Below are 25,762 nucleotides of genomic sequence, written 5' to 3' on the forward strand. Positions count from 1 at the left end.
TTAGGGTTGGGGGTCGGGGGGGGAGGTGGGTGGAATCCTGAGAGAAGGGATTAGACTGTCCAGCGGGTAGTGTGCTGGGATCTTCTTGGGCAGAGCCTTTGGCTGTAACCCCTCATTCTTCTTTGATAATTCCCTGGATAAGTCATTCATTCAATAATCACTAGAACCTAATGGCTGTCAGGCCATGCACTAGGGAGAATGACAGACACTGACTTTATGGGGTTCACAGTTTGACAAGAGAGAGGCACATTTATAATACATGGCTCGGCACACGGAAGAGCTTAGGAGAGGCCTTGAAGCCAGACTTGGGTTGCATCCGTGCTGTGCCACTCTCCAATGGGGAGATGCTGGCAAGGAATTTAACTTAGTTCTGACCTTCAGTTTCCTTATGTGGAAAACAGACGTGGTAATACTTCCTTTACAGGGTTCTTATGACCCTTAACTAAGATAATGGTTGAAAGCACTTAGTTCAGCACCTGATACATGGTAAGCATTAAGAAATGGACAACTCTCTAATTAATGCTCCGTCCTGTGACTTATCAGGAAAAAAGACAAGATTAATGGCAAAGAAACCTCTTTGGATGGAAAGAAGACTTGAGGTAAGAGCTGAGGACTTGGAAACAGAGGGCCTAGATTCAATTCAAATTCTGCCACTGATTAGTTACCGCGGGCAAGTCGTTTCCTCTCTCTAACACCTTCCCATCTGTAAAACAACTGCAGTAGCAATCACCACCACCATCATCACCACCCCCATCACCACCCCCATCACTACCATCATCATCACCACTATCATCACCATCACCACCATCACAACCACCATCACCACCAGCGTCCCCAAAGACTGACGCAGTGAGGTTCCACTGGGCCCAGAGCTGAGGACAGAGGTGTATTCGGGGTGGCAGTGGGACATATAACCTGTGCTCTTCTAGGCCACAGGAATCTACTTAAACAGTTATCTTATATGGTTCGTCATTGACCACATCAATGAGGCAGGATTTAAGGAGGAATTTCTGAGATGAGACGGCAAGCCAAGCTGCTGAGAACCCAGAGGCCTGAGTAAACACTTGTGTAAAGTCTGACTTCACTGTTTCCACAAACCTAACCAAAGTGCTGGGAAACTTGTCAGCTCACATTTCATTACAGGCTGGTTGTTGAGTGCAGGGCATGTTGATTTAAGCTGCTTTCATTAAATCCTGTTCTCCATGCCAAACAGCATGACACTCATCTCAGGCAAGAGATGGTCCTGCTTCCTAGGAGGGCCAGACGGCAGGGGCCCATTTCTGCCAACCCCACCACCTAGAGTCAGTCCTATAGGATGTGTCTTCCCGCCTGCAGCTCCTGGTGAGAAGGCTCTGGGCAGTGCCTGTGCCAGCCCTGCCGTGCCAGGAGCAAATAACGTAAAAGGTGTGACCCGAGCTACCCTTGCTGGGTGTCTGACTTGTGCCAGCCGCCATGCTAACCACTTTCTCCGTATTTTCTCACTAAATCCTTACAACAATCCCACAGGTAATTTACCTACAAGGAAAGGAGGGGAAGCAACTTGCTGAAGCCACTCAACTAGTGAGAAGTTCAGTGGCTGTTCACCACCCTGTAGCCGCAGCCCTGAGTACCAAGACAGCTCCCTGGCTAGAGCGGCATCTGCTCAATGAGGCATCTCCCACTTAGCTTTAGGGCCCAAACTCCATAGCTTTCAAACAGCTTCCACTCGGTGAAAGTGCCCTCAGAAGGGAGGGAGGGGGAAGACGGGAAGTGCTCCCCGCTACAGGCCCTGTTCTCGGGCCCACGTGCATTATACAACTTAATCACCACGTGACCCTCTGAGGTGGGCACTGTTATTATTTCCATTTTTCAGACAAAGAAACCACAGTCAAGAAAAGTCAAGTCCCTTGCTAAGGTCACACAGTTAGCACGTGCAGAGCCAGGATGGAGCCTAGGCAGGTACAGCCAGGACAGCAGGGAGGGAGAACCACCATCAACGCGCTTTCACTAGCCTTCAAACTGACTTCCGGCGGGAAGTGAGAGCCAGGGAGAAGCTATGGCCGTGGGGAGGCAGCGCGGGGTGCTGGGCAGCAGGGGGGCCCCAGGTTGGGCTCGGACTCCCAGCTGCGGCAGGCTCAGGGTGCCTCAGGTAGGTCACCGAGTCTCAGGGTGAGGGTGGGGATGGTACCATACCTGTCACCCTGCCTCCTGGTGTGTGTGTGTGTGTGTGTGTGTGTGTGTGTGTGTGTGTGTGTGTGTGTGTGTGTGTGTGTGAGAAAAGGAGAGGGAGAGAGAGAGAGAGAGAGAGATCTTTGTATGCTTTGAAGCACTCAACAAACACAAATTGTTATCACTATTGCAAGGGGAGACAGGAATTTTGAAGTCATCTATTAAATTCCTGGTCTTGTGGCAATCACGACACTGATTTAGTCAGTTATAGGTTAGAGGTTTAAAAACTATAATCCACGTTTCTGAAAGGGCACCTTTCATCTTGCCTCTCTCAAATGCCTCCGTTACTGTCAAGGGCTCTCAGCAGTGCGTGCTGTAATCGTGCTCATAACATAGCTAACATTAACGGAGCCCATATCGCGCGCTGAGCAGCATGCTACGTGCTTTTTTTACTTTATCTTAAATAATCCTCCAAATAATTATTTTCCAAATACTAATCCCAGGAGGTAGGTACGCTTGTTATCTCCGTTTTACAAGTTACAGAAGTGAAGCAACTTGCCCAAAGTTATAACTAGTAAGCAGCAGGGCTAGCATTTGCACCGAAGACTGTCAGACTCAGAGACTCTCCTTATCACACGGAGCTCTCTGCGTTAGCTTGTGAGGCCCTCTGTTTGACAGCAGCTCTGGGAAGTGAGAGGCACAGAGTTGAGGAAAATGGGCACTCACAATTCTATTTAAGGCCCTTGCAATGGGCCTGCTGTCTCCTCTTACAGGGCCAACTCAAGAATGCCTAGCGATCGCACTCAAAGTTACACCTGCCTCCGTCAGAGGCTGTGGAGTCTCATCAGGGATTAACAATGCACGGACAGTTATAGTTCTATCAGAAACTAGCTTTGTGGCCACATAATGAACAATACAACCCAGTGTAGATTTCGGAGGAGCATTCCTTATATTGCCATAAACAGAGCTGTATAAAAAGACTTATTCCTAAAGATGCAGACGTAGAGCATGGACTTGAGGACACGGGGAGGGGGAAGGGTAAGCTGGGACGAAGTGAGAGAGTGGCATGGACATATATACACTACCAAATGTAAAACAGATAGCTAGTGGGAAGCAGCCATATAGCACGGGGAGATCAGCTCGGTGCTTTGTGACCACCTAGAGGGGTGGGATAGGGAGGGTGGGAGGGAGACGCAAGAGGGAGGAGATATGGGGATATATGTATATGTATAGCTGATTCACTTTGTTATACAGCAGAAACTAACACACCATTGTAAAGCAATTATACTCCAATAAAGATGTTAAAAAAAAAAAGGAATTATTCCTAAGACACCTGTGTTCGTGATCATGTCTTTACACAAGCTTTGCAAACAAGGATAAAGTCCAATTTAGGCTGCGTATTGAACACCAATTCTCCATTCAATGGGGAAAGGTAATTCAAAGTATTCCAAAGGCACAAATGCTGCACTGGATCTCATTTTTACCAAAGGCCTCAACCATCTTTCCTGATCACTACCAGAACTGTTAATACACAAGATGATGAGCTGATTTGAGCTTCACTTTGTTTCAGCAACGTGGTGTGGTGGGGAAAGTGACTCAGAGTGAAAAAAAATGTTGATGGAGATGCTACCACTTCTTAGCCATGTGTCCCTGGGCAGGATTACTTAGAAATTTTCTGGGCTTAAGCTTCTTTATTAGTTGATTTCTCTTCATGTGTTTGGTTGCTCTGTCTCCTGCCCCCCTCTCCAGAATGCAAGCTCGCCAGGGTACAGACTTCCTACCTCTTTATCCCCTCTGCCTTGTTCAGTAAGTATTCACTGAGTAAAATACTATATAAATTGGCAAAATGGGGATGATGATGCCTTTCTCACAGGGTTTTTGTGTGGATTTAAACAGTGGATACTGTCCAGATGAGATACTAGAAGCAACCACGCTTACTACCTACCAGTACTGTGCTAGGTGATTCAACTATGTTCTCATCTAATCCTCACCATGAAAGGGCCTCTAAATCATAAAGCGCTTATAAACAGAGGGTGCCGATATAATCATTCTGTGAAGTTTACATGTGTAAATTCTGTGGTGAACCAAACACCAAAATTAAGAACACATTCAATCATGTGTTTATCATTCATTCATTCATTCGTCAAAGTTCATCCGGCAGCTGCTGCGGGCAGGCCTATGCTGAGTCCTGGGAATGTGGGATAAGACACGTTTGCTACCCTCATGGAACTTACCATCTCGCAGAGGATCTGGCCAGAAAGGTGGGTGAGGGCCACATCACAAAGCACCCTAAATACCATACTGAGTTTGGACTTCATTCTGGGGGATGGGTAAAACCAAAGGCCCATCCCTGCAGAGCTCAAGGAGGCACAATGTCCCCCATGGCCTCGCCTCTAGGATGGCCATTGTAATGTGAGAGACGAGAATTCAATGAATCACATCTATCATCATTAATATGGTTAAGGGGCGATGTTTTGACTCTCAAGGCCACCACTATGAAAGAAATGATGTGAATATAGGATTTGTGAATCCTCTGCCCCTCTAAGAGTAGAGGTGTTGAAGGCTGGAGTTCAGGGGAAGAAGAAAAGCATTCAGAGACATGGGTAACCCCCTGCTACATGACCAAGGTCAGGGTCAGGGCCCTGAACAGGAATGAACGGTGTACACGTCACAGTGGAAACCTCCTCCCTCCATCTAAGCTGTGCCCTTATTCTCCCCACATTTACCGACAGAACAGTCGTGTCCAGTCCAGTTTGGGTCACAGCTGCAAAGCCCGGTGTCTGGGAGGAAGGTGCCGTGGCCCGAACACTGGTCCAAGCACGTGGCCCTGGGCGTCTCACAGTTGGTGCCTCCCCAGCCCACAGAGCAGTGGCACTCGGCTCTCACGCAGACCCCCCGGCCCGAACACGTGGGGTCCATGCAGTCCACTGCAACACAGAGGAGAGATAACAGAGGTAAGTATCGGACTAGCAAGGGTGAGGCTTCTTTAAGCAAACTGCTATGCTTTGTAGTGGAGGAGCTTCACATGCTCAGGGAGAAGGACCCAGATTTCCATGGAGAGGTCACTTGGTAAGGTGAAGAGAATAACTCTAGCAACGGTAGACCTGGTTTCCCGCCCCTACCCGGTGGTTGAATGTTTAACCTCTCAAGTCTCAGCAACCTCACCTGTAAAACATGCATACATATTTGTACCTCTTGACTTGAGGGGTGCACATAGTAAGACGTATGTATACAGCAGCCAGTGCCTATCCTAGATGTCTGTAACAACTGCAACAATGGAGGACAAGACTATTTCGTTCGTGTCTGTATCTCCAACCCCCTAGCACGTGGGAGGTGCTCGAAACATCACTGGAGAACAAACTATTAGTATTTACCACTGCATAAGTGCAGTTTTATTTCTGCGAATGTGGGATTAAAATAAAGAGATTCCTTAATTTAAATGAGAACTTATTTTGCATTCAAATTCCCTTAGGTTTTACCATCTTCACAAAACTCTGGAGAATGATACAAACTTTCACACCTCATTTTCCAGACACACATTTGTCTGGAAATGTTTCCAGGCAAACATTTCAATGACTATTCAAAACTATATATGATGGCTGTGTTCAGCTTCTCCTCAAGCTGGGGGTGAACTACAAAGCTGTAGCTCACAGCCAAGCAAACCCCCGAGCAGGGCTCTTAGGGCCCAAGGTCAAGGTGGTCTCAAGAGACCTCCCAGAAAGAGGGAGGAGAATAATATTGTGGGTTACCTGCTCTCCGCTTACACAGTAGGAAGTATCTTATATACTTCACCAGGTTGTTTTCTCAATAACCCAGTGAGGTACAGAGGAGAAAACTGAGGCTCAGAGAGGTAAATACTTTATATGGGATCACAGAGCTAAACCCTGCCAGAGAGGACTCTGAAGACAGGTCTCTCTGATTGTGAATCCAGTGATATTCCTGTTCCTGGGGCTGATTTTCCTAAGTCAAAGCTTTAGTTACGGGGTTACACAAAGTTCCCAGAGACCTCTAATCTTCCGCAAAGCACTTCACAGAAAGAAGAAGAAGAAGAAGGGCATTGAGGGCTAACTTAGCAATGTGGCTCCAGTGCACGCAAAGTGCGAAAGGCAGCAGAGAGGAGACAGAATCAGCAAAGGGCTTTGTCCGTGTTCTCTACTCAACCAAAGAGTTGCTAGGTCATTGTAGGGAGGGAGGGGATTCTATCCGTCTTGCAAGTGGAAGGGGAGAATGGAGTCCCGATGGGGCCCAACATGCAGCTGTTGTTAAAAGTGTTGATGGAGCTGCTATGAATGTAGTCAGGTTCCTCCTTGTAGGGGCTCAGGAGGAAGCCGTATGCTGCTGAGGAAAGAATTTAGCATTTGACTCTCTGAGGTCCTAAGTTCAAGGGTCACAGGACAAGCTGTAATGGTTCCATGACCACGGTCAAGTCCCGTACCTGCTCTGAGCTTCCATCTATAAAGCCGGTCTGGTCAAATTACCTACCTCTCAGGTGGCTATGAGGACCAAACAACACTGATGATTTGAAAGGACAGTATAAGCTGTAAATTGTTGCAAAGAAGTTATCTGTCCATTTTATCAGGACATTCAGTAGCATGACTTGGGCAGACTGTGGTCAGAGCTCATTTATAATTCAGACGTGATTTTACTTTATTTATCAATTAAATTTTATAGCCCAGTATATTTGACTTTTGCACAAAAGAGTGGGAAACTCAGCCTGGGTATATTAGAATCACAGACACAAATGGGCAGAGACTTTACAAAGAGCATCATTCTGGGAACAGGCTGTTCATTTTGAGGATCACCTCATTAAGAAAGCCCTTTCACTATGTGGGTTTTTAAAGGAGCTCAACGTAATTACTTCAATGATAAATAGGAAGACCAAAGGCCAGGAGCAACCATTTGATAAAAACATAATAACAAAAACAACAGTAACAATGATATTAGTGTTACTTTAGTTCCTCTTCTATGCCATATCTTGCTATTAAACCTTTTGTATGCATTATCTCATTTAACCCTAACAACAACCCCTTGAGGTAGATTACCATTACTATCCTCATTTTACAGATGAGGAAACTGAAGCACAGAGGTTAAATAACTTGCCCAAGATCACACAGTGGTAAGTGGAGGACTTTAAATTTGAAGCACTCTTCTCTGGTATAGATCTCTTGCTATCTCTTCTACAACCTTACTGGTTCCAAAATACATGCGTACGTGTATACAGACATGGCACAGAGAACGGTTAAAAACAGAAATCAAAAGAAAACAGCACAGCGAAAGAAACAGGGCAAAGTGGAAAATTAAGAAAGCCAAATGAAGGCAAAGAATTTCTTTTCTTGCAGTCTCTGGACACCACTTAATAATGGTTTAAACATGACCTGTTGGAGTTCCTGGTAATTAAACATGATAAAAATAATAATAGTGATAAATTTTCATGACCTGCCTCAGATCTCAGGACCTCAGAAGGATTATTCTGGCCCATTAGCCTACTATGATAATTCCCTAGATCCAGAGAGTTTTCCAATTTGACAGGAAACGACTCAGCAGTTCCTATCCCGAGGCCTATAAAGGTATTTCCCGTTCAGTGAGTGCCTGGACCCCAGCTTGGTGTTGAAGCTATCTTTCAGTCGCCCTCGAGGTTGAATCTATAAATCTCTACTGTGGGGCTTCCCTGGTGGTGCAGTGGTTGAGAGTCTGTCTGCCCATGCAGGGGACACGGGTTCGTGCCCCGGTCTGGGAAGATCCCACATGCCGCACAGCGGCTGGGCCCGTGAGCCATGGCCGCTGAGCCTGCGCGTCCGGAGCCTGTGCTCCGCAACGGGAGAGGCCACAACAGTGAGAGGCCCGCGTACCGCAAAAAAAAAAAAAAAAATCGGCACTGTTAGCGGAGCAAGCTGGAGGGTGGCAAGTTTAGCAAGAGGCCCTCGGCATCACAGTACTTGTTCCTCAGACACAGTAAGTCTGACAGGGACCCAGGAACGAGCAAAGTGAATCCGATGCTCTCAGAAGCTGGTCCAGGCAGGGAAGAAAGAGCAGAAAGAACTGAGAGGCTACCTCCAGGCACTTCATCATCAATTAACCGTCACTTCGGAAGGTCAACTTGACAAAGCAAGTGTGGGGTGCAAAGGGAGTTTTAAAGAGGACTGCACCTTGGGGTGGTCTAGCAAACCTTGGCTGAACTGGCTGAGATTCCTGCCAGAATGCTGTCCCCGCTGTTCCCAAACCTAGGGCCATTACCTGTGCCACAGTGACCCTCTGCCCAAGAGGTCCCACACAGACTGTGCATCTGCCTTCCCCTTCTGGGGCCTCTGGGGAGACTGGAACCCTAGGGTGCGATTAAAATGGTCTCTTTCCCTCACACTGGGTTAGTTTCCCTAACAATATTTATTTTGCAGGGAGCTGTGTATAACGTGGGAAGATCGGCGGGCCGGGGGTCGGGGAGCTGAAGGAATACAGGGGAAGCTGGCAGGGAGGTGGGCTCAACTTTGGGTAGAAGACTGTCTAACTTAGTTTCTTCTCAGAAGAGGTGCCAAGCAGTTACTTTTTTTTTTTTTTTTCCTGTGCAGACCCTGCCGTTCAAGCCAAAATTTCTGGCAGACGCTTGGCCCATTAATGAAATGATGGGGCCTGCGTGGCAAGGCTGCAAACACATCTCTTTTCCCCAAATGTTCCATGCTTCAGTGACCACACAAGCTATCGGACTCGCTTCAGGACCCACAACACAGCGGCTCACTTTTCACTGCAAAAGGCTTAGGTGGGCCCCTCTGCCCCTCCCCCAGCTCCCTCTAAGCGTCCTGCCGGAGGCGTGCCTCAGGCTTTAAAAAACAGGGGGCAGTTTTGATTTGCATTTCTCTAATGATTAATGATGTTGAGCATTCTTTCATGTGTTTGTTGGCAATCTGTATATCTTCTTTGGAGAAGTGTCTATTTAGGTCTTCTGCCCATTTTTACAAAGCAATTATACTCCAATAAAAATGTTAAAAAAAAACAACAGGGGGCAATAAACTTCAGAAGAAGGAAGAGGGAGAGAGAGAAAAATGTAAGCTTGTTAGCTGGTGTTTTATAAACACAGTGAAACCTGTTAGAACAGAACTGAGAGGGAATGGAAGGGAGGAGAGGAGACAGGATGAAGGCCCAAGAAACTCCCACTATAAACACAAGGACTGTGCAAGGATGCTTCACCAGAGAAACAGAAATAATAAGAGGAATCATTACCAGATGGCCCTTCTCGGGAAAGAAAGCAGGAGTGAAAACATTTCTTTTCAAATAATAATGTAAATCAAATTGCTAAACAGGTTCTCTCTTTCTCTCTGTAAATGACCTTGCACTCCGGGGCACCGGCTGATCAGGAGGACAGCTTCCCCTCCTTGGCCCACATGGCATGGTGGGGCTGGGGAGTGGGACAGCCTCACTGCTTCAGGAGGAACCTCCTCTTTGTTTTTCTTTCCTTCAGAGAGTCTTCACCTCAAGTGACTAAATGAAAAGGGAAAGCAGAGGAAGGTCACCATTGTCAGGATGAGAAAGCCAAGTTCCTTTGTTCAGGGGCCGGGCTCCTTGCTGAGCTCAGACAGCCCGAAGTAATCCGCATCAAAGCTAATAGGTCTCAATCAGGACCTCCGGCCACACTCGGAGTTTAGAGACAGCCCTTTCTCTGAGAGGTGATGGATGCTTTCCAGACACTAATCCCTTCCCATTCCCCACTCTTTTAAAATGGGCCCATTATATTCTCTCATTTTTTAGGGGAAATGATGCCTTGAGGAGGGGATACTCATTAAATCCCCAGTGAGTTAGAAGACTAGCTCTCCTTGGAGCCTCTTCCACCCGCTGGAGAAGGTGCCAGGGCCCTAGACGGTGGACAGTGGGAGGTAATGACTACTAACATCGTCCATCAGTTTCAAAGTCCATCCATTTCAAAAGACCCTGGATACAGTGAGTGGGGTGAAACAAGAAATGTGCTTCAACAGTCCCCAGAATGACACTAATGCTCTAAGAGCTAACTTTTTTGGAGCATTTCCTATGTGTCAGACACTGAGCTACGTGCCTCACATGGGTCATTTACTCTAGTCCTCACAACGACCCTCTGAGGAAGGAACTCCCATTCTACACATGAGGGAACTGAGGCTAGTAAGTGGCAGAACGAGGACTCAAACCTACATCTGATTCCAGAGTGTGCACTCCCGATGGCTACTCTCTATTGCTTGTGAGAAGACCCCTCCTTTCATCGGGAAATCCCATGTGGTCAGGAGGAAAGAGTCCCATGTCTGAGGTGAAAAGATCTGGACTGAATTCCAGCCCTGCCATCAGTTAGCGCTGCCCTTCCCTGGGTCGCAGGTTCTTTGTGGGATAGAAGTATTTACTTATCTCACCTGGTTAGGTTTTCTCGGGAAGAACTGATGTCACCCTTAAGTCAGCAGTTCACTTCCTAGCCTCCATCTGCACAGGCATGTTTACTTTATGAAGGAGGGAGACACATTTATGAGCACCTAAGAGCCACAAACATGAACACACACACACACACACACAAACACACACAACACAGGAGTGAGACTGTGGAAGGCAGTGTATGGAGGTCTACAACAGACTCACACTTCAGAAATGGAGAGCAGAGGAACTTAAAGGGGAGGAGAGAGAGCTCAGGCTACGGAGCCAGAAAGCCTGGGCTCCAACCCGGCTCTGCCATCTACCAGCCATGGGACCTTGGGCAAGTCATTTGACTATAAAATGGAGATGGTTACCCTTCCCTGCTGGGGTTTGAAGCTAAATGACACCAGGCTTTTAGCACAGAGGCTTGCATGCAGGAAGTGCTCAATACACACACTTCTCTTCCCCTCGCTGAGCAGGACCCTCGTTCGTCTGTCTTCTCCCTTTAGGTTAGTGACTGTTGCCGAAGGCGTCCTGGCTTGGGGGTGGGGGGTCACAGGGCCGCTGCTCCCTGGGTGCCCTCGCGGCCCTGCCTGCCGGCCTCTGTCTCACAACGAGGTGCCGAGCTGCTTGCCCGCAGGGCTTACCTTCCTCACAGCTCTCGCCCTTGTAGCCAGGGTCGCAGATGCAGGTGCCCACGATGCAGGTGCCGTGGTTACTGCAGGCCACGTCGATGCACTGGCTGGTGGGCACGTCACACTCGGCGCCCTTCCAGCCGCTGTGGCACAGGCACCTGCCCTTCATGTACTGGCCGTTCCCACTGCAGAGCACGGGGCAGGAGGCTGCAGAGACAGCATGGGAAGCCTGGCATGAGTCCACGCCCCACGCACCCCATCTGGCCTCTGTCCCCTTCTCTCCTGGGCTTCAGCTGCTTTGCCACAATTCCCACGTGTGTCCATCTGTTTGCTTCTCTTGCTTTATTTCATTCCAGTTAAAACACATCAGGAACCGTAGGTGAAGGTGTACAATGCAGGGCCTGGCGCAGTTGGTGCCCAACGAACGCTGCTTTTCCCCCGTCCCCCTCATGTTACTGGTGCTGCATGGTGGTCACCAGCATCCTTAGATAGGAGGCTTCAGTCTGGTCCTTGGGCTCACTGGAAAAGACAGCTGGGCCTCCTGCCCTCCCCGCATCACTCCTCCAGCACCCTCCTCCTAGTAGCACTGCATTTTGCTTCCCCGTTCCTCACGTGCAGGGCCACTTACTATCATCTTTAACCCAGCCAATCTCAGCTTTCCTTGCCTTTCAGGTCTCCACTCAAGCCCCACACGCCGTTGCCCCCATAAGAGAATAATAGCTGAGCCCAACCTGGCTCTTTAAAGTATTGTCTTTCCATTTTGCCACTTAGCGTAAAGGGTTTTGTGATCGTCTGTACGAAGAACACTATATAGAAATAAATTACATTGCATCGTGCTGTAAGTACCTACCAGCCTTACTGAGATACAATAAGGCTGCTCTATACATGACTCTTAACTTTAAGTGCATATGGGATGAGACACTAATTCTTGTTAGAAGGCATGACTCTTCTCTCTGCACCACCTTCCCCCTGCTCCCACCTGGCTTTTTTCCTTTTTAAAACACTCAGCAGGTAATTGCTGTGCTTCCTCAAGGCCGCTGGCTCTGCTGTCTCACACTGGGTCTGTTTCACGTCAGGAAGAACAAGCAGAATCCCCATAGCAGCACCACGGCACGGTATTTGGAGGGCGCCATTTCCTCGACCTGGAAAACCATCTCTGCCTTCCACCAATGAACGATTCAAGCATCTCGTCTTAGTTCCAGTGTCACCCCATCTGGGGAGCCTTTACTGGTCCTCATTCCATCCAAGCAAAGACCCTTTCATGCTGATAGATGTTCCCCGCATCTAACCTCGCTCTAGGCGTGCTTCACCTATCACTGACTGCTTTGTCATCGTCTATTTCCCTATCTGTCTCCCAGACTGAGAGGTCCTGGGCTTGGGTCTTGCTCCGTGTTGTAACCTCAGTGTCCAGCACAGAACCAAGCCCTAAAGGGCACTAAGCAAATGCCTGTTGCATGAGGGAAGAGGTGGAGAAACCAGAGGAAAGGGCAATTTTAGTTTCCTCAAGAGGAGTGCCCAATTCTCAGGAGTTCAGATCTGCTTTGGCATTTTCCTTGTTAATTCTTCCAGGACAGAAATGAAGGCCAAAGGCACAGGCAGATCATGGGCAGCCTTTAAACTCTCCCTGTAGTGGTGACCATTAGCATCGTACGTGCCCGAACAGGAGGCCCCATTAGTGTCCTGTGTGGAGAAGGGCAGCCTCACCTCCCAGTCCCTCCCCTTGGTGGCCTCAGCCAAGACTCTGCCTCCACTGTTAGATGGTAGGAACTGGAGCAGCAACTCAGGCCCTTCCACGAGGTCAGAGACAAACCACACTCGCTAAAGACAAACGTCCAAGATGCTTGGCAAAAGGCTGATCGGTCTCCCAAGGGGAAATCTACTTTTTAAAAGAACCCCCATGGCCACTCCTCCTGTTCTCACAACGGACATGGGGTTTCCTGTGGCTGCCCTTACCTCCCCAGTCATGCACCCATGGATAACACGGCTGGGTCAGCCAGGGCTCTGCCTGCGGACCTCCCTCTCAGGGCTTCAGAGGACTGGCTCTTGGGAGCCCTTCTCACAGGAGGCAGGAGCTGGCCTGGATTTCTGCGCTTGCTCAGAGAAGTGGGACCTGAACTGCCCACGGGGCCGCAGGGTGGACCTTGTAAGCCCACAAGCGGGGTTCTCACCTCGACCGCAGTCAGGGCCCAGGAAGCCCAGGAAGCAATGGCAGGTCCCAGAGATGCAGTCGCCATTGCCGTAGCAGTTGCTGGGGCAGTTATCCACGGATTCTGTGGGAGAAAAGAGAAACAGAGTTGCACACGGAAGCTTCTTTACCCAAACAGAGGGCCTGGGAATCCAGCCTCAGGTTAACTAGGACCCACACATTTGAGTGCTTCTGGCCCAGTCAGTGAAAGGAATCAATAAAGTTAAAAATGATATATTTACTCTTACCGAGGTACATCTCAACCGACGTTAAGAGACCTGTTTGGGAAAATGTGTGCCTAAACCAATTTTTTTATAAATCAACTTTGTATCCACAAATGCAGTAGAAATTTCAGCTACAAACATTGGGAGAAAATAGTTTAACCCATTAGTGGTTATCTTTGGAGGCTGGGTTATGGGGTGATTCTTGGGGTCTTCTTGACACTCTTCTATGTTTTACATTTTTCTCATAATGGGCTGATGCTCCATGAATTTGTTTCTTCATAAAGCTACTGGGGATTTGCAAATCTGTCTCTTCCCACTTCTGATTCTCCATCTATCAGTCCAGACCCCAGCATCTCTCACCGGGGCTCACACGACGGCCTCATGGCTTGCCTCTCAGAGTCCTCTCCCCCTCTCCCCCTGATTCATTCACCACCCAGCAGCCTGAGCCATCTCTCTGAAACACTCTGATCCTGTCATTCTCTGACTTAAAACCCTTCAATGGCCCCCCATTTGCCGAAATGAAAAAATCCAAGCTCATTCAAAATGCGTCAGAGTTTTCCTTCACATTCCCTTTGCCGTACCTGCATCCCCAGCGTCGCCGATCAGTGCCCACCTTCTGCAGCGATGCTACTTTCTCTAATTCTTCCTAACATTGTACATTCGGTATCGTCTACGTGACATGCCAAGGAAATATAGGATTCATTTCAGAAAGACTTTAGTAAAAAATTAATCAATGTTTTGTAGCTCCAGTTAGTAAACCTGTTATCTAGGAAGTCTTTATTTGGAACAGCTCGTTTCTCAATAATGCTGGACATGGAATAAAGGAAGAAGCCACTACATCGTGAATGCCTTCTTTGTGCCACGTATTTCCACAAAGGTTATTTCGGTTCACTGTCACGAAATCTTCAAGCATGTATCAATATTCCTATTTTACAAACAACAAAGAAATGACAAGATGAGGAGGCTGATAGAGAGATGAAGTGACTTGCCGAAGGCCCTGGAGATACTAAGTCATGGACGCCACATCTGAACCCAGGCCTCTGGACTCCAACCCCTGGTCTTCTTCAATGATGCTATGCTATCTGGGCCTTAAAGGAACTAACTCTTCAGCAAAAGCCAGGGATGAACAAGGCAGATGTGTGGGCCAGTGAGGCCAGTCCTGAAGACAGCAAAGGACCAGTTGGAAGGTAGCGAATTCTAGGACTTTCAGAGCTTGAAGGGATTGAAGAGACCACCTAGTCTAATAGTCTCATTTAATAGAGAAGGAAACTGTGACCCATAGGGAGGGCAGTGACTCACCCAAGGTCTCCGAGAGAGTCAGCAGAGTCAAGTTAAAGCAGAGAAAAGGTAAGTGCGGTGGGGCAGAGCTAAAGATTCAACCTGTTGTCTTAGCTCCCAAGTGTAAGTCATGAAGCCAAGACTAAGACCTCTGTTAAATGAGATGTCACCATATGAGACATGAGTCGTATCTACAGGAAAGTTGTGGCTTAACTGGGAGGCCGGGGTAACAGCTGTCACCCAGGCAGCAGCACGGGGCGTGGAAGCTCTGCCTAGAGGTAAGGAGACCTGGTTCTGGGGCCCATCCTTCTAGAATCATGCTGGGTGACCTAAAGTAACTTCCTTCCCCTCTCTGGGTCTCACCTTCCTCATATGTGAAATGAAGGTGATAGCAGAGATGATTCCCAGGACTGCTTCCTGTTCTAAAATTCTATAAGCATCTTGCAGAAAAGGTGTCCAGACAGGGCATCAAGCCTTAAATCCAGGAAATCACTGGATTAGGGCAATGCAATGGCAGCTGATATGGGGTAAAACTAGCAGGGGGAAGGCTTCTTGGAGGAGGTGAGCTTGAAAAATGGCTTGAGTATGGATAGACGGGGGAAAGGTGGGGGGATTTTGAGGTGCTCACAGCATGGTGCATTTCCCAAAAAGGTCTCTTCCCAGCTGTCTGCCGTTATCAACTTGGAAAAGACTGAAAACATTTGGGAAAAGGGCTCAGATGTATGCTTCCTTTTGTGAGCGGGTGGAAAATTCCCCTCGCGCGCTGTCCCTCTGCTATCCTGAGCAGCATACGACAGTAACACAGAGTTAAGAACAAGAGGGCCTAGTCTAGCCTGTGTTCTCATTTCAGGGAGTCTGACGCTGTCTGGGACCTGGCAGAGCTAGGCTCATGAGCCAGGGCCCTGAGCATCTCTGCTCTCCATTGGTTTTGCCTGGGAGAATCCATATGCCTTTAAGTCCCTAAAGCCTCTATGTTAGGAGTGGCTTCCGAAACACTGTTTTTATAGAGAATAACTTCGGACGTTACCTTCTGAATATTCTTTTAAAAATAAGAATTTTGAGTAAAGTTTAAGGCAAGATTATTTTCTCTTTAGGCTACTGGCTAATGGTACAAATGGAGGGTGGGTTCTACCTGCAGGCTTGCAGGAGGAGTACAGGACAGAGAGGCAGAAGGCCTGCTTCTAGCTCCTGTTCTGCTACTGAAGGGCTCTGGGACCTTGGCCACAGCACTCGATCTTCCTGCACCTGTTTCCTCAAATGTCACCTCCTCTGACAAGACTTCCTCATTTCTTAAACAGGCTAAGATATTCCTGGGACTTTTTCCATCACCCCTATTAAAGCACCAGATAGGCAACACTGTTGACTGCGAGGACAGGACATCCTTGAGGACAGAAACTGAGTATATTCACTTACACATTTGCCCTGCTGTCCAAAGAAGGGTCTCAGTAAACATTTGATGCTGTCCCTGAAAGAATTTGGCTAGATGTTCTCAGAGATCCCTCCCAGATCTAAAATTCTATGGTCTAGGCCTTCTCAAACCCAGTGGTATAAAATATGTCTCCTCATACAAGTACCATAATTTCCAGCTGTGTTTTTTTTCTTTTTTTTTTTCCTTTCTCTCTCTTTTTTTAATCTTTCTTTCTTTTTTCTTTTCCAGCTGTGTTTTTAATAGGATCAGTTGCAGGTTAAGTGTCACACGCTTTCTAGATTTTGATTTATGAAGTCTGTAAGACACAAACCTGTTAATTCAAAAAGTCTTCCTAGTGAAAAAGTCAGTCAAGTATATTTTCTGTGACTGAGTATCATGTTGGTTGCTGAATCTGACAGAATAGAAGTCTGTTTGCTACAAAACTTGCCCCAGGCTGCTGGTGTCAGAAGGCAGAAGTTTTAGGAGATGTGGAATAATTTTACGACACCAACATGGAAGTAGAGACATTTGGAGAATATTTCTTTTTGATGAAATGTTTTTGTATATAGTTTTTCTTCCACTTGGAAGGATTTCAACTACTTGGGGTCCACTTGGAATCCTACAAAGAATGAGTTTCCATTGACCAGATATCTCTATGCTAAATGCTAGTACAGAAGTGACACTCACTAGCTTGGGAGAAGTGTGAACTTTATCGCATAAACATGTTATGTTTTCAATTAGTGTCTGGTGAGTTTCTTCCCCCTATAGTTCCTTCCTGCTTTGCTCATGTTCACACTGCAGCTGCCTTCATGTAGTACAAGGTGTACCTTAGATCTGCTCAGATCTGAATGAAAAATTCAGCTGCCTGTAAATAACTGATTTTCATAATTGGGTGTATGGTATGGTAGAAAACAGGGGCCTTTCCCCCAGCTTTTGCTTTTCTATCACAACAGTGTGTTCTGCTAGGAAATCTGATTTTCAGGAACTTGTTTTTCCTTCCATCCATATTGGAATGCAGAATTTAAATGTTTCCTGAGCTCATTCTCTGGACATGTGTTCTGAGTGGGCGTGTTCTCTGGATGTTGACCAAAATATTGCTCGAAATACAAAGGGGCATCTGCAGAAGGAAGAAAAGACAACAACGGTCCTTCCTGGAGAGAACACAGGAGACGGGAAACTACAGAGGCCTTTGGTGAGGCCACAGCAGTGCCTCATTTTGTCTGCTCACCACGCTTCTCCAGAGACAAATCATTAGCGTCGCCATGTCAAGGTGAACGATGATCACAGTTGGGAAGTATGTCCTCCCGAGTCTAGGGCTGATGTCTGGGAAAGCCTGCCTTCATTTGCCACCTTCCGCTTTTCTTATTTGAAATCCCGGAGCCTCGTTTTTGCAGGAAACAAGGAGAGACCACAGAGGGAAATTCTGCCTGAAGGAGGACTACTGGGCAGTGTAATTGCCTACTGGACTCCAGTTTCACAGGGGCAGTTATACGAGAAGGGGAGAGGAGGCTTTTCTCCTTTATTAGCTCACTGTGGTGTGGGCACACCTGCTTCGTGCCCTGCTCTGAGCAGGCAAACCTTTGCAGTGATGGAGCCTGAGGTTGAATTCCAGCACCAAAGACAGAAGGGACCAGTTGTGAGTGAGGTCAGAGCCCACTAGCCGTCCTTGTCTCTCTTTTCTGCTCACCCAGCACTTATCCCCCTGCCTCCCCCAGCACCTCCTCCATGTATTGCTCGCCTGTGATGTGTCCCAGCTAATAAAAGCCTGCGCTAGCTACCTACAGCTCCTTCCTCTGCTTCTCTTGTCTCTCCTTAAGCTGTAACAGTGGATGTTGGCAACTTTTTGGAGGCACTTGTTTATAGAGCCAAGGTCTACCTATTGCCAAGAGAGATGTACTCTTTGATGCCTCCTTTCGGCTTCTCTTTAGGAGGATGGATGCTAACGCTTCAGGCAAGAAGGAAGGAACATGGACTCCAGAACAGCCCATTGGATGATTGGATACATCGTCTTGTCTACAGCTGGTGAAATTTATACTCTAGGTTACATCTATTACATCCCCTTCGATCCTGAAGCCGGGGCTGGGTTTGTTGTCGACAACCAAAAGAAGAGAGGGAGACAAACTAGACAGCAAAGCTGGGTGTTAATTCTACAGTTACTCTGACAGAGACCCTTTCATTCCCTCAAATGGAATTGTGAAAGGTCTATCATATATTCTAATGTATTCCTTGTAATTATGAGAATTAGGTAATTTTGCCACCATTTCACAGTCTCACATGGAGACTGAGAGCTGAAGTCACTTTCTCAAGGTCACACAGCTGTAAGGGTGAAGCTGGTAGGTGAACCAAGTTCTATCTGAAGCCAAAGTTTATGGTATATGGCCTGGACCAAAATATGGGATCAAGTCCCATACTAGCTATGAGCCCTATGGACAAGGCATCTCTAAACATCAGTTTCTTCATCTGTGAAATGGGGTTAATAACAGCACCCACCTCAGAGGGTTATTTTGAAGGCAAATAGTGCTACGCTGTGTATGTAAAGAGGTTTGCCCAGGACTTGGCAGAGTTGGTATTTTGGTTTTAAGGAAGGTCACACATGCTTTCCATTTGTGAACCAAAACAGCACACTAACTTGGTCTAATGAATCCAAACAAGGCAATATGGGTTACTGGGGGGTAAACACACATACACACACGAAACACACAGAAACTCTCCACAGTAAAAACAGGAAAGCAAACAAGCAATGTGCTGAATGTGATGACGGCAGGATATTTGGGTAAATTTCCTCCTGGGGAAAAAGCACTGTCAAAGCAAATTAAACCTGTTGTCTCCCAGAAGCCCAAACACAGGCCAGCTCATGACAACATCTGAACGAACTTTTCCCCCCGTGCACTCCAGTTTGGCACTGGGCAGGTGCAGGTGCTGGAAGGCTGTTCTGCCGCCTATGAGGCGTCAGTCTGTAGGTGCCCCAGCTTTCTTTGCAGATGATGGGATTCAAAGGCCTTCAGTCTGCAACAGTCTAGGTCAATGCAATGACAAAAATCTGACAAAGCCTCTGACAGCCTGGGCTTGAAGCCAGTTCTGCACTGGCATTTGAACTGGGAGATCTCTTTTCAGTCCTACCCCAGAAGTCTACCAACCACCATTAAGAGCAGCTCCAAGGAGGGATCTAAGAAAAAGATTGTTCCCTTGATTATATTCAGTCTTGGTTCTTTGTCAATTATTTCTCTGGGGGCAAACCGAATTTCACCAATGAGACTGTGAGCTCCTTGAAGACATGCATTATGTCTGGTTCTCCAAAGAGGCAAGTCCTCAGTAATGTTTGTTGTATTGAGAAGCTAAGCAGGAGTGCAATGGAGGAAAGGGGTCAGGGTCATGGACATGGCACAACAGTCAGACTCAAGAGAACAGCGGGTGGCCAGCAAAGCTGTTGTTTCCTTGTCCTATGTTTTTAGATGTGCAATGTCTAGAAGAATGCAGGGAGTGATAGGAAGTTCAACTTTGCATTGCACTCTCAGACTGTATTTGGAGCTCAGCTGTTCACATCTGGGAGGCACATTTAAGAGCCCAATAAGATAAACTGGAGCATGTTCATCGAAGAGCAACCGGATGGTTAAGAGAACTTGAAATCACATTGCAAATACAGAATTCTTGAGGGAGTTGGGACTTTAGCTTACTAAGGGAGTATGAACCCTGCTTAAAAATAACTAAAGGGCTATTATGGGAAATAAGGATTAGACTTTTGTTTTGGTCCTAATAACTGGACTTAGGTCCAATGAGTAAGGACTATAGTCCTTGGGCAATGGAGTGGGTTTGAAAGAAGAAAGAATTTTGTAAGAGAATACCACTTACTATGTTGGGTTATCTTCTGTTGATGTATATGTATCTACCTAAATATTGTAAACTTCATGAGGGCAGGAAATGTGTTATTCATCTCTGAATCTCTAGTAAATAGTCATCCTTGACTCAAAGCAGGTCTTAAATGAATCTTTGTTAGTTGAATGGCCAAATGAACAGGCTATGTGAGCTATAAGGTCATATATTTTCAGTCACTGATGTACTGCAGGAGAGGGCAAATTAATGACTGGGATATTGCAGGGAGATTAAAGATAGACAGTATAGCATCTTCCAAATCGGAAATCTCACAGTGCTATGAGTCATGGTGTAAGGGAACATGCCTGGATTGGATCAAGAAACTTGAGTTCTTTACTTACACAACAGAAATAGACTCATAGGTTGGAAGCCACCTAAATGCCCACTGACAGAAGAATGGATAAAGATGTGGTACATATATACAATGGAATATTACTCAGCCATAAAAAAGAATGAAATAATGTCATTTGCAGCAACATGGATGGACCTAGAGATTGTCATAGTGAGTGAAGTAAGCCAGACAGAGAAAGACAAATATAATATCATATGATATTGCTTACATGTGGAATCTAAAAAATCGGTACACATGAACTTATTTACAAAACAGAAATGGTCACAGATGTAGAAAACAAACTTATCGTTACCGGGGGGAAAGGGGGGAGGAATAAATTGGGAGATTGGGATTGACATATACACACTACTATATATAGAATAGATAAGTAATAAGGACCTACTGTATAGCACAGGGAACTCTTCTCAATACTCTGTAATGACCTATATGGGAAGAGAATCTAAAAAAGAGTAGATATATGTATATGTATAACTGATTCACTTTGCTGTACAGCAGAAACTAACACAACACTGTAAATCAACTATACTTCAGTAATAAAAAAAGAATAAGAAACTTGGGTTCTCATCCTACTCCTGCCACTACCTTCTGAGGCAACCTTAGCCATGTCCCCTTTTTCTCTCAGGAACTTTCTCTTCATCTACAAAATTCATTAAATGTATTCAGCAAACATTTCTTGAGCATCTCCTCTGGCTCGGGAAGTTTCCCGGTGCAGTGGATGACTTGTATGATCTTTCAGGTCTAAGATCCTGTGATCTAATGAATCAGATCAAATTGTCACTACTTAGAAAACTATACTCACATGAAAAAGATGAGAAAATAAATCATGATGATGTTTATGGCCTGAGGGAGAGAAAGGAAGTTTGCTCCTTTAAGGGCAGACTCCAGCTTTTTAAACCTCTCTGTGTCCTCAGATAACTGGCCTCACATTATAATGTACTGTGCGAGAGGGGCCTCCAGTGAGTCACTGAGGCCAAGGGCACAGGGATGGGAACACAGAGCAGGTGCCTCACTGGCTGCTTCTGGCTAAGAGCTCCTACCTCTCTCCCCGGGGCTGCTGGCAGCAGCTTTCACAGATGCCGGAGTCCCCAGAGTTGGCTCTGCTGCCTTTCCCAGAGAACTCTGCACATGCGTAGCCTGTGGCCATGCTCCGTGAGCATATGCCAGGGAGGCCACTGAGACACACGGCAAGTGGTGATGACACTGCCCAGTGCCATGCTGTTCAAGAGCACAAGGGCCTTCCAAGGAGACGTACTTGCTCTCATGCTTGGATACACTCTTCCTTCCTTTATAGATGTATCCATCCTTCACCCACAGCTCCTTCTGAGGAGCGATGCTCTGCCCACAGTTCCTGCCTAAGCAGTAGGCACAGGTAGACCAGACGACCGGCCACAGCTGACTGGACTGGGACCCAAGGAGAGTCATTTCATAGGCTGCCCAGCGCTCTATGACGTGGCCTGGTACACAGAGGCTCTGGGCCAATCAGAGTCCTACTCTAGTATTTGAAATCAAATGTGCCCAGGGAATGCGACAGCTGGTCAAAAGAGTGGAAGCCAAGAGACATGATGGAAAGAGAGGGGCTGGGGAGGTTCTTCTGGCCAGGTAGGAGCCCACGTTCAGAGGACGCAGTCCTGAGTGCGCAGAGGAAGCCGGCCTATTGGCTGGGAGAGGTAAATGGAGTGGGAGCTCAGAGAGAGGCATGAGGTCACACCGCCCATGAGAAGAAGAGAATGACGGGGACTGGGGAGCAGACTGCGCTCCCAGAGGCTTCTCAGTGCGTATTTTAGTCCCAAGCCCTGTGAACCTTTCTGAAACTACTTCACCACCACACCTGCCTTTCCTTGAGGTGGGCTGAGTGTGTTTTTGCTTCTGGCAACCGAAAGTACCCTGACACATCCATTCGCCTTGAACCTTATCAGCTCTACCTGATAGTTACCAGGCTTTGATGATAAGTGGCAAGTGCAGGACATGATGTTTTTAAAGCATTTCTGCATACAGCTGTATACAGTTTTATTTGATCCTTACAATAGCTCTGTATGCAGGAAGGGAAGGTGCTCTTTATTATTCCCCATTTTATAGATGGGAACACAAAGGCACAGAGAACTCGCTCAAGTTCATGCAGCTAACAAGTGACAGGGCTAGTATTAAAATCTATATTTCTCCTCCCACCTAATTGAGGGATTCCTTGACTACACCACAACTGCCAATCCAGTAAGATAACACGCCGATCCCACTCCTTTTGCCTCCAGTTACAGAGTGAGGACGACACAAAGGATGCTGCCAGGGCCAGGAAATTCCAAATGGTACCTAATTTGGTTTTGTTAATTGAAATTCTGGTTTTAACATACCTGCCAGCATTCAAATATTGAAATGTGGCTCTGGCCCCTCACACTGTATCATACTTGGGCAATAATATTGTTCCATCATTTGTTCACTGATAATTCATTCAAACAAGTCTCTGTTAGCTCCACTGTGCTGATGCCATCAGGAGGACCTGAAGTGTGGTCCTTGTTCTCAAGGAGCAGTAGAAAGGCTCCAAAGGAGCCTTTGGAGTCAGGCAGGTCTGGGACTAAATGTCAACTCTGTTACTTCTAAGGGTGAGACTTAGAGAAAGTCACTATATGAGTCTCAGTTTACTCATCTGTGGAATGAAAAAATCGCTTGTCTTACACACTTGTACAGATTAAATAAAACCAGTGTGTGTGTGTGTGTGTGTGTGTGTGTGTGTGTGTATAAACACACACCTGGTACATGACAGGTGCTCAGGAAATGTTGCTTGCTCCTGTCCCTAGCATAGTTTTTTCCAAACTTTATCCTGTGTCAGTCCCCTGAGAGGCTTGTTAAAACATGGATTGCTGGGCCGTACCCCCAGAGTTTCCGATTTAATAGGTCTGGGTCCCAGGTGATGTTCATGCCCTTGGTCTGGGTACCACCCTGAGAACCACTGGTCTGGAAGAAAGGCTGAGATTTTTGCACACAAGTTTATAAAAACAAGCCAGAGGGGACTGAAAGATCTAAACTATGCAAGAATGCAAAAGAATTCATGGACCACTTCCAAAGAGAAGGGTTTGATCCTCCAGGAGGGAGTGTTTGAATAGCTCTTAAAGAATAGGCAGCTTTTTGAAATGCAAAGCAGTCCTGGGCAAGATGGGGGTCGGGTGACAGCCAGATCCAGAGGAATCACCTTTGCTGCTCCCACGAAGTGATCTGCTGATATCATGCCAACTCCACGTCAAGTCTGTCTTTGGAACAAATTATTTAAGAAATCAATTTTGGGTTTTTTTGATGTTTTTTTTTTTGTTCAGTTTTTTAAAAGCTCAACTTGGCTGCTGGCTAGAGAGTTCCATCTAATGAGCATCACTTTGTGTTAAATTATTCTGTGATGACAGACAATGGAGGAACAGAAAAAGGTTCTGAGGAGGTGGGTGGGGGGGACTGCTAATTATTCTCCAATCTTTTATCCAGGCTTGTCACCAAGCTTGACGCTGCTTACAAAGCACCTAGAAAACCAAGCCCTCAGTCCCCCTTGCATGTCATGTCTGAAAATGCACAGAAGGATGATGTAAAGATGACCTAGACACCTGCAGATTAAAAAGGCCCATGGTGGCCTGGCCTTGGCTTGGAAAATGGCAATGTCTGGTCGGCATCACCTCTGGCCTGAACCACTGCATCAGCCCTCCAAGCGGACTTCTGTTTCCAGCCTCGTCCCTGTCAGTCTGTCCTGCACCTGGAGGCCAGAGCTGTCATCCTGAAATTGAGTCTCTTCGGGCCACCGACAAGGCCGCTGTTCCTTAGCATCTAGAGTTGATACCACAAACCGGAGGCTTATGGACACTTTTGTTTGCAAAGTGTTTTAAAAAATTTGAATTAGTTGCCAGAATTTTTCAAAAAGGAGAATTCACAGAAAAATCTGAATGGTGGCTTTTCTTGAAAAATCGGAAGATCCAGCATGGCAGCAATCTCTCCTCGTTTAGGAGAGGCCCAGATACCGTGGTTGTCCACAGCCCCAACCTGCAGCTTCCCGCACTGCTGCCACCTGCCTGGGTCCCAGAGGCATCTGAACATAGGACGCCAGCCCCGAAGCAGCGCTTCCAGACGTCACTTATTTGGGTGCTGCCTTTACGTTGTTGCCATAGCCACACACCATCTGTCCTCTTAGTCACTGAGTATTTTTAGACTCATTTATTTTCTTAAACAAATTTATTTTAAAAAGAAATTCAAAATAATAGTTTGATATACCTAATTATACTTTTTCTAGTTTACTAAAATAAAAACCCAATTTTTGAAGTAGAGTCTGTCTATGCATAATATAAAATAATCTCAAGAACTATAAGAAACACTGGAGGGGAGAAAGCCCACATTTCGGAACCGGGAGGTGAATGCTCCAATTCCCTTTCCAAGCTAACTTCTCTGCCACAGGGGTCCTCCTCATGGCCTCTCTGTGTTGCTGCCAAATTGCTCCCCCCAGCTCCTGAACCCACCCACCCTTTTCAGCCTCCCTGACTGTGCCCACGCTGATGACTTCACCTGTAAAGCCTTCAGAAAGAAAAAGACAAATACCATATGCTAACACACATATACGGAATTTAAGAAAAAAAAAATGTCATGAAGAACCTAGGGGTAAGACAGGAATAAAGACACAGACCTACTAGAGAATGGACTTGAGGATATCGGGAGGGGGAAGGGTAAGATGTGACAAAGCGAGATAGAGGCATGGACAGATATACACTACCAAACATAAGGTAGATAGCTAGTGGGAAGCAGCCACATAGCACAGGAAGATCAGCTCAGTGCTGTAGGACCACCTGGACGGGTAGGATAGGGATGGTCGGAGGGAGGGAGATGCAAGAGGGAAGAGATATGGGAACATATGTGTATGTATAACTGATTCACTTTGTTATAAAGCAGAAAATAGCACACCATTGTAAAGCAATTAGATTCCAATAAAGATGTTAAAAAAAAAAAATAGCCTTCCCCTCAGCACCTTCCCCTTGTCCAAGTCCTACCTAACCTTCAAGGCCCAATTTAAATACCACCTCTTTCACGCAGCCTCCCCAGATTCCTCTTAGCAAGACAGACCTCACAGTCTCTCATCTGAATCTAAACAGCAATTTATTTCTATCCTTCGCTTATCACCTACTGCTGTCTACCTTGCAGTCTAGTTATTTATGAGCACGGCTCCTTTTCTCTAGTAGGTGGCAAACTCCCTGAGAGGAAGGGATCCATTTCCCTTCCCCTTCCTTGTCCGTGTCTCCCCAGTGGCTGGCACACCGCCTTGTCTAGAGTGGCTGCTCACTCAACGCTTGC

At 46.8% G+C, this 25,762-nt stretch overlaps 1 protein-coding gene across 1 annotated transcript in view; it reads right to left on the bottom strand.

The window, feature by feature from the left end:
- TENM4 (teneurin transmembrane protein 4) overlaps positions 1-25,762 on the bottom strand; it is a 383,303-nt gene that overhangs the window by 131,443 nt on the left and 226,098 nt on the right. The window contains exons 9-11 of the mRNA XM_024749719.1: positions 13,310-13,411; positions 11,154-11,348; positions 4,875-5,075 (exon numbers count right to left, since the gene is read on the bottom strand). Coding sequence (XP_024605487.1) covers positions 4,875-5,075; positions 11,154-11,348; positions 13,310-13,411 — 498 coding nt within the window. The remainder of the gene's footprint in view (positions 1-4,874; positions 5,076-11,153; positions 11,349-13,309; positions 13,412-25,762) is intronic.

The sequence above is a fragment of the Neophocaena asiaeorientalis genome, unplaced genomic scaffold (genome assembly GCF_003031525.2).
Source record: "Neophocaena asiaeorientalis asiaeorientalis breed wild unplaced genomic scaffold, Neophocaena_asiaeorientalis_V1.1 scaffold363, whole genome shotgun sequence".
Lineage (NCBI taxonomy): Eukaryota > Metazoa > Chordata > Mammalia > Artiodactyla > Phocoenidae > Neophocaena > Neophocaena asiaeorientalis.